Source organism: Corapipo altera, unplaced genomic scaffold (assembly GCF_003945725.1).
Source record: "Corapipo altera isolate COAL_440 unplaced genomic scaffold, ASM394572v1 0, whole genome shotgun sequence".
Taxonomy (NCBI): domain Eukaryota; kingdom Metazoa; phylum Chordata; class Aves; order Passeriformes; family Pipridae; genus Corapipo; species Corapipo altera.
The window spans coordinates 28,183,106-28,194,361 of record NW_020884872.1 but is presented as its reverse complement, the minus strand read 5'-3'; the positions used below and the strand labels follow the sequence as shown (position 1 = coordinate 28,194,361).

The following is an 11,256-nucleotide window of genomic DNA, read 5'->3' as shown; positions in this document are numbered from 1 at the left end:
TTTTTCAGCCAGACGGTGGTTTGGCACTGGAACAGGCTCCCCAGGGAAGCGGTCACAGCATCAAGCCTGCCAGAGTTCAAGAAGCGTTTGGACAATACTCTCAGGCACATGGCGTGACTCGGGGCTGTCCTGTGCAGGGCCAGGAGTTGGACTTCGACGATCCTTGCGGATCCCTTCCAGCTCAGGATACTCAGTGATTCCGTGTGATTCTGTGTATTTCCGTGCGCTCCTCAGTCCCAGCTGCCCCGCGGAGCGCAGCTCCCTGACCGGGCACACCCGGTCCCGCTGTCCCCGCCCCCGCAGAAGGTGACGCCACTGCCCCGCGCGGCTGCTCTGGAAACGCGTCTCCAGCCCCGCGCGGGATTGTGGGAGGCTGGAAGGGGCTGCCGGGGGTCGAAGATGGCGGCGCAGGGAAGGGCCCGGGCGGGCGAGGAGCAGCCGGGATCGGCACGCTCGGAGGCGGAGGTGCTACTGCTGCACCCGGAGCTGCTCTCAGAGGAATTCCTGCGGCTCACCCTGGAGCAGGTGCGTCCGGGAAGCCGGGCCGGGCCGAGGCGGACCGACGGCCCCTGAGGGGGAGTTCAGGGGAAAACAGCCCCCGAGTCGGTGCTCCACAGGCCACGGAGTTGCTGAGAGGAGACCCGTGGCGTGGGAGATGTCTCCGTGTTTGCAAAGGGCTGTGTTTGAACACCGAGGCTGCTAAAGAGCAGTTTGCCCAAATCGACATAGTGCCTGCATACAGTAAAACTGTCTGTGGAAAGATGATATTTATACTGTTGAAGTTGCGACGTCCATACCCAGTGTAACCTGCTCCAGGTGACCCTGCCTTGGCAGGGGTGTTGGACTAGGTGATCTCCAGAGCTCCCTAAATATTCTGTGATTCCGTGAGTTAAGGAAGTGCAGCCTACGTAATCAGTCAAACTAATGCTTAAATACTGAAGTATTACTTAACTACTTATTAATTCTTAATAGTTGAAAAAAGAAATTCAGTTTGAAAGTGAATTCTAAGCAGTTTAGGACCATACAAAGCTTTTGTTGATGTAATTTGAAATACTTGTTACCGCTCTGCCTGAAAATTCTAGGTGCATGAAACAACAGGAATCGAAGTTTCAGGTTTTTGTATGAGCTCAAAGAATTTTCATGTGCTCTCGTCCATGTAGTCTATGTGGACAAAAACGTACACCTTTCAGGCCACCATCAGAAGTCATGAAGTGTTACCAAAAACATTAGTGACAGAGGCTTCACCTGCTTTTGGTGACCTCTAGTTTGGAGGATATTAGTGAAGTTTTTTTTCTCCTTTAATAAATCTGACAGGAGGTACCAAGAGATGTTCACAGCCCCATACATGATTGAAAAGAAAACTGGTGTTCTGGTAAAACTGACAGTTCCTAGAAATCTCACAAAATCACAGAATATTTAGGGTTGGAAGGGACCTCTGGAAGTCATCCAGTGCAACCCTCATGCCAAGGGAGGGTCACCTAGAGCAGGTGACACAGGAACTCATCCAGGTGCATTTGGAACGTCACCAGAGAGGGAGACTTCACGACCTCCCTGGGCAGCCTGTTCCAGTGCTCTGCCACCCTCAACATAAAGAAGTTCTTCCTCCTGTTGAGCTTCAACTTATCTCCTTTATTCTTTGGGAACTGGGGAAGGAAGGACAGCTCTATATTCACAAGTCTGACCTGCATTATGTTCTAGTTACCTGGTTTTTAGAAGAGTGAAGAAGAGCTCTGGTACAGTAGTTGGATTCAGAGAGGTTTGTTTAAGAGTGCATGAAAACATCAGCCATCAGCAGTATCTCTATCAAATTTTTTTCCTTTTTTTTTTTTTTACTGCTGTTTTTATTGGCAAAACCTGTGGGGTTTTGGATAGGGAGGGCTACCATTGCAAGTGGTAGAAAAAGAAACCACTAGGCACTGACCAAAACATCGTGTGTTTTCCATTGCCTCACTGAAGGGAGGAACTGAGTCTAATCCACAGATTACCACAGTTCTCTACACAAAACAAGGGAATTTCACAGTGGGAAGGCAGGAGACCAGGCTGTCATTGGCAGTGGGCAGTTCACAGCCTCTCCAAAGTGATCATCCCAGCCACTCGCTTACTTTTGAAACTCTGACATTTATGCCCAAAGCAGTACCTTAAAGTGTATTTTGAACAAATAAATGATGCTATTAAGATGGTTGTGCTTTGAATTTGTCATGATAATAACAACTTTTTTTCTGTCCCCTGCAGAAAAATATATTAGTCGAAAATGATGCGAAAATGGACAAAGACAGTCTCACTGATCTCTATATCCAACATGCCATTCCCCTGCCTCAGCGTGACCTACCAAAAAGTAGATGGGGGAAAATGATGGAAAAGAAGAGACAGCAAAGTGACCTGAAAAGTGAGAATAAAAGGTAAGTTAGCTTTTATTGGGCTAGGCCTGGAGAATTTAGGACAATGCATTTAGTTCAACCTTTGTTTGCCTGATTAATGAAATTTGTGCAGCTTTTGGACATTGTCACAGGTTACAGAGAATGCTGTGTCAGGTTTCCTGTGTCAGAAGTGATAGATTCTCCTACTGCAATAATGGGAAAAAGGGAAAGATAATGTTTTTGTTTTGTCATCCAAATGTTATTAATGGTATTTAGCTTATAGTGCTTCTTGATGTAGAACCATAGAATAGTTTGGGTTGGAAGGGACCTTTGATGGTCATCTAGTCCAAAGAAATAAAGATAGGAGGCTAGATGTTTTTGGGAGAAGGAGGCAATGTTAATTTTTAGATGAGAGAATGACTTCATCCAGAGTTTATGTGTACAATAACTTTAGGGGCTCTTATTTTGGTACAGTAAAATGCAGTAATGGTTAAAGCATTATATTTGCTGGGAAAACAGTAAGTATAAGGAGATAACTTTAATCTACCAGTCTGCTTTTCTTTAGCAGTTGTTCTTTGCACTTAGCATCTAGCACACTAGGCTTAGTCTTTTGCTCTGTTTTTGGACCGTTTTAAGATTTTCCAGAAGTTGCTGGTTTTGCTTTTATTACCTCTTTCATACTTAACAAATATGCTGACAAAATACTCTTTAGAAAAGTTAATCTTTTCCTGCTAGTATTACTAACCCTAGAGAAATGAAAAAAATAGATTATCATCACTTTCAGCAAGTAAAAGTTGCACAGAAAAAATTTCAGTTTTAGTACACTGTATCAAGGAAGTTCAATTGTCTTTTTGGAATATTAGAATATTACACTTTTCCTCATAATTGTGTGCACCACTTAAACAAAATTGACATGATGCCATTGTGCAGAAGAGGAAGTAGAACTTGGCATTCCTGTTTCTAAAACAAAATCAAAATTCCTAGATATTTTGAAGCTGTAAGTTATGTGCAAGTTGGAGCTGGGAACTAAGCGTGCTGTTAGTTCACTTTAGAAATCAGATAAACTGATTGATTGTATGAATAAGAGAACTCTCTGATGAGTTCTTTGTGGAAATCACATGGAATTAGTATGAGGCTTGAAGACTTGATGAGCACAGTTCGGTGAGTTTTGGCTTGGCTCTGGTAGTTACAGATTGGAGGTAAAAACACAATGAAATTTAAAAATCAGTGTTGAATATTGTGTTTAGTTTTACTGCTGGTGATTAATGTCATGTCCTAGAAGACTTGCTGTATGTCAGCTGATTTGATGTTATACTTCAGTAACGCAGTCAAATATCTGAGGTTACAGATGATGGTTTATATATCTTATTACTGAATATCTGAGTTTGCAGACAATCATAGCAAATAGGAACAAGCAGTCTTTCCAATTTCAGAAAGTATTTGTGTTCAGGGATAGTTAATTTTGTAGATCTGTAAGATCATCTTGCCTACTGGAAGAGAGAGGATGATAAGAATCTCACAGTGTATATGTAGTTTCTGAAATGCCAGCAAGTCTAAAGACTCTCACCTGCAAATGCTCAGTCTCCAGGAGTGCTGTGGCTATTCATCCTCATAGCTGTGGTCTTGGTAGGGCTCATCATTCCTACTTAGTCTTCTGAGAGGTCACTTCAGTATGCCCTGAGAACTGCTAAGGTGCTGATAATACTGAGTTCAGTGCAAAACATTGTACTTCTGACCAGTTTCACAGAAGAGGTGATCACCTGCCTATTTTGGTAACAGGCAAATATTTAGGATAATCAGGGTGTGGGAGCTAAAACCTACACTTCTCTATGATTACCTTAAGTACCAGATTAAGCTAGACAAAATTAGGAACATTTTTCATTAAATTGTCCTCATAATTGGGAGGCCATCCTGACTGCATGAGTAATCACGTGAGAGAGTGGAAACCCAGATTGCTCAAGTAGTGAAGCTTTTGCTGTCTCTAGTAAATCTTGTATCTTACCATGCACTTCAAAATAAGCAGTGGGATTAGATATAGAGGTGCATTGAAATCTAGGTTGCACAGAAGGTGATCTGCAGGAGGGGACACAATCCCAAAATGGCTGATTTCAGCAGTTAGTGAATATCAGTGTCCTCCCTCAGAAGAGTGCTGGCCTACAGGAGTCCTACTGTGAAGCTTTTATGGTGCCTGTACTTTATATAAATGAAGCAAATGTCACTCCCAAGGTTCTGTTTTGTTCTGTGAGACATGTATCTAAAAATTAGATGTGACAGTCCTTGACAGTACAGCATCCAAATTTCTTTTGGAATGTTCCCAAAGTTTTTCTCTGGGAGTGTTACCTGTATTATGTCATTTGTACAAGTACTACAAATTCTAAAATTTTGTTTAGAGTAGATAACAGTCCAGGAATTGCAGTTAGTTCCTAACTTGCCACTTTTCACCAATCTGAATATATGAAAACCCTGACTCCATAGGAAAAGCAGACTTATTATGGTAAGGAATGTGACGGGGAAAAAAATCTAAGACCTGAACTTTGTCTTGCTTTATGAACTCCTAAACTGTGACCACTTCCCTTTTTTTAAAGAAACCCCTGTTCTTGACAGAAACTGTACAAGTGATGTGCAGTTTCTTAATATGTGAGGTTTATCAGCGGCTACTAATCTAATGTTGTTCCAAGACCAAACTGATTAAGTCTCTGCTTGTGGCTTATTTTGAAGTCTGTTGAGATACTTAACATCAAAATTGTCAAATTCATATAGTTGCAAGTCAATGCAAATATATATTCAATTGTTGAAACACTGTAATTCAACTTTTATTCATCTGTTTAGTATGAGATGACTGAACAGTCAGTGTATACTGAAAGCTGAAGTTTCTGATCAGGAATATTATGTACCTTATTGGTGGCTTGGGTTTTTTATTTGTTAAATCCGCACTTTCCAAACACTTTTTCTTTGTCATTCTTGAGCAATGCTTTTTTAAATCTTTGAATTCATGTAGAGTGAGTTATGTTTACTTTGTACTTTATTTTTTCGCAATCAAAATGTTTTCTGATAATATTGTTTTGATATCAGCTTGATAGTATTCCTTTTTATGAGTCACTGAATTGGCCAGCTCTGACTACACATGGGCTTAAAGGCACAAACTATTAAAAAAAAGTCATTAAATCCACTTAGGGTTCCTGTTTAAAGACAGCTTGTTTTAAAAACAGTTGTGCTTTTTTTGCTTACTGTTTTTATTCCTTGTGTAACAATCTTTTGGACTATCTTAACATTATGATTTTGAATAAGAGTGGAAACAGGGAAATTTAGAATTATCAGAATATTAGATGCTGTTCTTGTAGGTAAGGCAGCACATGTTTTCTCAAATATTCATCTTTTGAAATACTTAACACTTATCTCTGTAGTTATTCTGGAAGAGCTGCAGTAGTACAAGCACAGAGTCTTTGTTTGTACAACTGTAATTGTTTGCCTTCACAGTTCCTCACACAACTGTCTTTGCTGAGGAACACTGTTCCTTACACAAACCCCTGCCCCTTTATATTTTGGAAGCAATTTTTGTTGCTTTTTATTTTTATTTAAGTATATGTAAGTTTATATAAGTATTTTTATTTTAAGTTTGGAGCAGATCAAAGTTTAATGTTAGTGTTTTGGGATATGTATTTACTTTAGACAAGATTAAATTCATTTTCACTACTCGTGTCTTGACTATGCTATTTTTTGATCATATAACTTACGTTTCTGAGAATTTTATGATTTGTATTTTCAGTGTTACAACAGTGGAAGGATTAAGGAAACGGCCATTGATTGTATTTGATGGTAATTCAACAAGTACAAGCATAAAGGTGAAGAAGACAGAGAATGGAGCTGCTGATCGCCTGAAACCTCCTCCAGCTGGAAGCCCCACCAACACTGTTCGAAGATTATCAGTTTCTTCAAATGCCTCAACATACATTTCAGCCTCCAGTTTGTCAGAGGACACTAAGCTGGGAATGAGGAATAGTGAGGCTCAGCAGAACAATATTTCAAAGACTAACAGCGGTGTGTTGACTAGTCTGAAGGTTTACCCTTTGTCTCCAATAGCAGGAACTACTGTTGTGAAGTTAAAGAGGTCTGTTCCTAAAGAAGAATCCGGTTTGCCGGTACGTTTGTGCAGTATCTTGTTTTGCAGCTTTTTATAGTTGAAACTTAGAGGAGCCAAAGTTAGACCTTTGTAAGAGTTTTCAGGATTATTTTATTTTGGAGTAATAGTAGAGTATTTAGAAACAGATGAAGGTGTAGCTGGTTGGGAAAGATTAGAAGGAAATAAATAAAGTACTTTGCACTTGACCATGGGAAACTTCTATGTGGGAGATGCAACTCTGTAGAAACCATGCCCATAATTTTAAAACAAGTAAGTAGGTAAAACTTAAGGTGGTGCTGGTAGCAGTCAAATAAAACACCAACTAGATAATTCTACTGGTTGGTCTGAGAGAAAGAACAGGTATTGTAGAACAACATGAACAGCCATGGAGGGAAGACAAGTGATCTGTTTTCTGTAGTAGGGAAGGAAAAAATGAAATGATTTGTAGCAATCACAGTTGAATGGTTGAGTAGGACAAGCTTTCACTTGTCACAGTAAAGGAAGAGATATTACAGGAGCAGAAGTGAGATGCTGAGAGCCACAGAATATATCCTTAGAGAAAGAATGCCATCTGTTTAAAATCTTGCATAGGAATTAGCAAGCTAGAGGAAGGAACTGGATGTGTTAATCTGGAGAGAGCTTAGACTGTGGGTCTGAATGAGAAGCCAAAACAACAAACTGTATCAGTCGAGGTGAGACACCAAAGGTCGAGGGCTCATTTTCAGACAGGATTTTAATTGGATACTTGGACATTGAGGAAGACATGCTGAGATCTTGAACAGAAGGATGCTGTTCTCGTGTGGAAGTCTGATGAGTGAGATGTTAGCCATAAAGGTAAATAAGTACCTTCTTTCTGCAAGTTGGATTTGACTGTAAACAAATTTTGTGTGTACAAGAGAACTACACTACAGATGGGGGCAGAACAAAGCTGATGAGCTGAAGGGATGAGTGAAGAGCTAAGGCAGGATCTATGAATTCAGCAGGGCATTATCTTATAAGATGTAGGTAATGGTCCTGAATGTAGTTGCCAGATGGGGAGATGGAGCAGTGGTTGATTTTGACAGCTGTGTGGTTAGTCTTAACGGGCTTGTCAGTGAGCAGGAGCAATGGGTAATCTCTTCAAAACATGCCACGAGGTAGGGATAAGTCTTATATTTGTATGGTATTCCTTCATGATACAAATGAGGGAGTTTTCACATTTCCACTGGAGTACAGGAATATCTGAAATAAGTCTTGGTTTCAGAGGAAGAAAGAGAAATACGAACTCTTAGTTGAACTGCAGGGGGAGCTTTAGATATACAGTGTGGAGTTAACGTTGATTAGAATCTTCCCGAGACGTGAGACTGAACTTTTGTTTTCTCAGTATTCCCTCATTAAATGCTTTCTGTTAATATCTTCTTTAAAAATCCTTTAATGAAAGAATGCAGGTAATATCCTTGCTGCATGGATTGGTAGGTTCCATCAGACTTGTGTTAAACATGAGCACCTAAACATGTGTCTGAAAGACAGCTTTAGCAACTTTTACAAGAGCCATGGCTGAGGCTCTGAATGAAATTTATGCTGGAGAGGTGTGTTTCCTACTATCCGTATTACTAACTTTTTTTAGTATTTAGAACTCTTCCAAGTGTTGGTCAGATCTGAACCTGCAGAGCTTTTGAAACTTGTTTAGTATGCGCCTCACAGCTTCTTTATATTTCATTTAAATGTTTTGTAGACACAACCATGGCACTTGTAAGTGCCACTATATAACTGACACTCAGAAGCTATGACCTCTGGCATTTGACTTTCTACATTAGCCACAGTTAGGTTGTTCCAGTTAATACCTGCAAGTTCAGTCATGCCTTGGTTAATGTGGGTCAGATGTGTTTGAAGTTAGGCAAGTGTGTTCTGTGGATGGTACTTTACTGTCTGAAATTAAAGAATGTGGTGTTGAATAGTAAGTGATGCAGTCAGGAAGAATCAGTGTACTTGGCAGATGGCTGTGGGGTGTAAAGCCTGATCTGTTTTTAGTATAATGACAGTAGTGACAATTTTCTCTTCAAGCAAGTTACTGTTCTTTGACTTTCAAGAAAAACTGAAGTTCTCGTGCTGAATAGCACAGAACTATCCCTCTTATCTTTGGGTCTGATTCTCTTAAACCTTTCAGTGGTTGCAGTCCACAGGATTGCTGTAAATAACAGTGAAAAGACAAGAGTTGCAATGAGTTGCAGAATGTTCTTGAAAACTCATTTACCTGTCTTTACTCTGCTTGTGTGAACTATTAAAGCTCCATTTTTCAGATTTCTTTTGTTATTATTGTTTTAGATGGTGAAAGGTAATTATTTCACCACTTCATCTCCCATCGTTTTGCTTCAGATTTTCTTGATTTTTACAAGTTCCTTGTAAGATGAGTTCATCTGAGGCTTTGGCGGTTATTTATCTTTTTTTATCCAGATCATTACAAGGGAAGACCAAATTTTCTTTCTCTTTTTCTAATGCTTTTACTATTTGACAAAACTAAATTGGTTTCTTAATTGTGCGTTCGGATTTTTTTCCTTATGCAATCCCATTTCAACAAGTATTTTAAGAACACTATCTGAAATAGCTTTGGAAGTGTGTTTTGAAACTCCAACAGGTACCTGTTTCTAACCTGCATAACTGAAAGACATTTTTGCATATTTGATTTTAGATTAGTAAAAAACAAATACTTGTGTGATTTGCAGGTAGTTAAATTCATTGGCTCTATTTTTATTTTCTGTAGAGAAGTTCTGTGATATTTAACTTTCTCCACAAGATGGCAATAGAAAGCTACTGTAGTAGCCTATAGCTGAGTACAGCAATAGTAGCAGATTTGAATATGTCAGATTAATGACTGACTTCTATTTGCACAGTATACCTAAGAATACTTATATATTTCTTTGTATTTCAGAATGACCTAAAGCCTACGGAAGCAAAGAAGAAAATCCAGCATGTTACATGGCCATGAAGTAGCTAATGGTGCTTGAAACATAAATATTACTTCCATATTTTAAAATAGATAGGTATATTTAAACAATTTAAATAAAATTGGTTTTGAACCTTACAGAGATTCAGATTGCTGTGAAGCTTTAACAAGTTTAACAGTTCCCTGTCGTAAATCTGGAGTCACTATCACCAGTAACCTTAAGAGTGTCTACTCTTGCACAACAAGTAGTTAATTACTTCTTTAACAGGTGGTGATATTACACTATACTAAACCCTCCACTTCTAGTTTTCAAGGTTATTATAGTTCATCTCCTCCATGTCACTATGATTCACACGTTGTTTCACTAAGGTTCAGTTTCATTCCATGTCTGGTTAAATAGTTAAAACAGCTGTTGAGATTTAGGGTGATCCCAAGAGCCTTCTTGGCTTTAAAAAGGTAATTAATTTGGATGAGAACACTGACCATTCTGCTGATAAGATGGTCTACAAGAAATTGTTTTTGTTTTTGTTGCACAGAACAGGAGTGTAAAATTTGCAGTGCAAGTTAGGCTGGTAACGAGAGATGAACTATTTTAACAGCGTTACTTCAAATTGAAGTTTCTCTTGATATATGAAATAAGAAATGCACTGATGGAAATATGTTGTTAGACTGTTTGATATGAAACTTTGAGAGGAAGTAGTGAATGGATTAGTGCCATGTTCTCTTAAGTACATAGGCGTATTTTATACAGGCATAAGTGTAAAATTGTGCCAATGTAGCAAATTTGGTTGCTTTCCTGGTTACAATCATGCTTATAAAATATGGGAAAAAACAGTGGAATGCAAACCAGTGCTTTTTCAGCTTATGAAGTTGGAGAGGGACATGGAGAGGAAGACAGAGAAGTACCTTGAGAGCATTAACACATGTAATTGCACTCTAGAAAAAAATACACAAACCTGTTTTCCTTGCTTTGATAATTTAAGATGGATTTTGGTTTTCTGTGAAACTTGGTGTTTCATCTGAATTGTTGGTAGTGCCTTACAGGGCAGAAATCCAATTAAGTCGACAGAAACATTTTTATTAAAATTCAGTGGCTCAGAGTGAAGCCAATTTAGATCAGTTTTAGGTATGGATGGTAAATAATAACAATGCTCCCAAACTTAGTAAAACAACAACAAAAAAAATCAACTTCTGAATCCTCTTAGTTAACCCACTAAAAGAAGCTGTCAATAGTGATCAGAAAGCTTGTTTACATTTTTAACACTGGTTTATATTGAAACCAAACCCTGTAGTTTAGTTCATTACTTTACAGACGTTCTCCATTCACTGTTACGATATAAAAGGCACTTCTCGAATGCTGTAAAATGGTAAGAATGTGTGTTTTAAAATAGTGTGCTGTTTCCCTTTTACTAAACACTTGTGCAGTTTTTGTACTCGAGTACAGCAAACTTTAATGTAATGTACATTTTGTATGTAAAGACTTGTCTTTTCAGTAGCCTTATCCTATTTAAATAAATTAAATTAAAAGCAGACAAAGCAGTGCTGACTTGTTTTTATGATGTAATTAAGCTTGTTGATTTTATACAGTTATATTTCAGTGGACTTGAAGTGATCAGGTTTAGCAGCAGTAGTATCATGTGAAGTGCTGGTTCTTGCACTAGTGTAACAGTCTGATAGGAATTCTGTTTTGTGCTTGGCTTATTTGTCAGTGATCTAGAGTGTAGGATGTATTTTGTGCAGTTCCAGTTTCTAGGAGCACGTGTGTGTTGGTATGTGTTAAGGAGGGGTATTCAGAGCTGTACTGGAATGATAGCATGATGCTGCTATTGCATGGAACAATCTTGGTTTTAAGCCGG

General features: G+C 38.9%; 1 protein-coding gene across 1 annotated transcript; it reads left to right on the top strand.

The window, feature by feature from the left end:
* Window positions 1-357: 357 nt before the first annotated feature.
* On the top strand, window positions 358-10,932 carry CUNH2orf49 (chromosome unknown C2orf49 homolog). The gene is made up of 4 exons (XM_027644030.1): window positions 358-525; window positions 2,233-2,399; window positions 6,124-6,496; window positions 9,386-10,932. Exons 1-4 carry the CDS (start codon window positions 400-402, stop codon window positions 9,440-9,442), a joined length of 723 nt encoding a protein of 240 aa, XP_027499831.1. The 5' UTR covers window positions 358-399; the 3' UTR covers window positions 9,443-10,932.
* The last annotated feature ends 324 nt before the right edge of the window (window positions 10,933-11,256 follow it).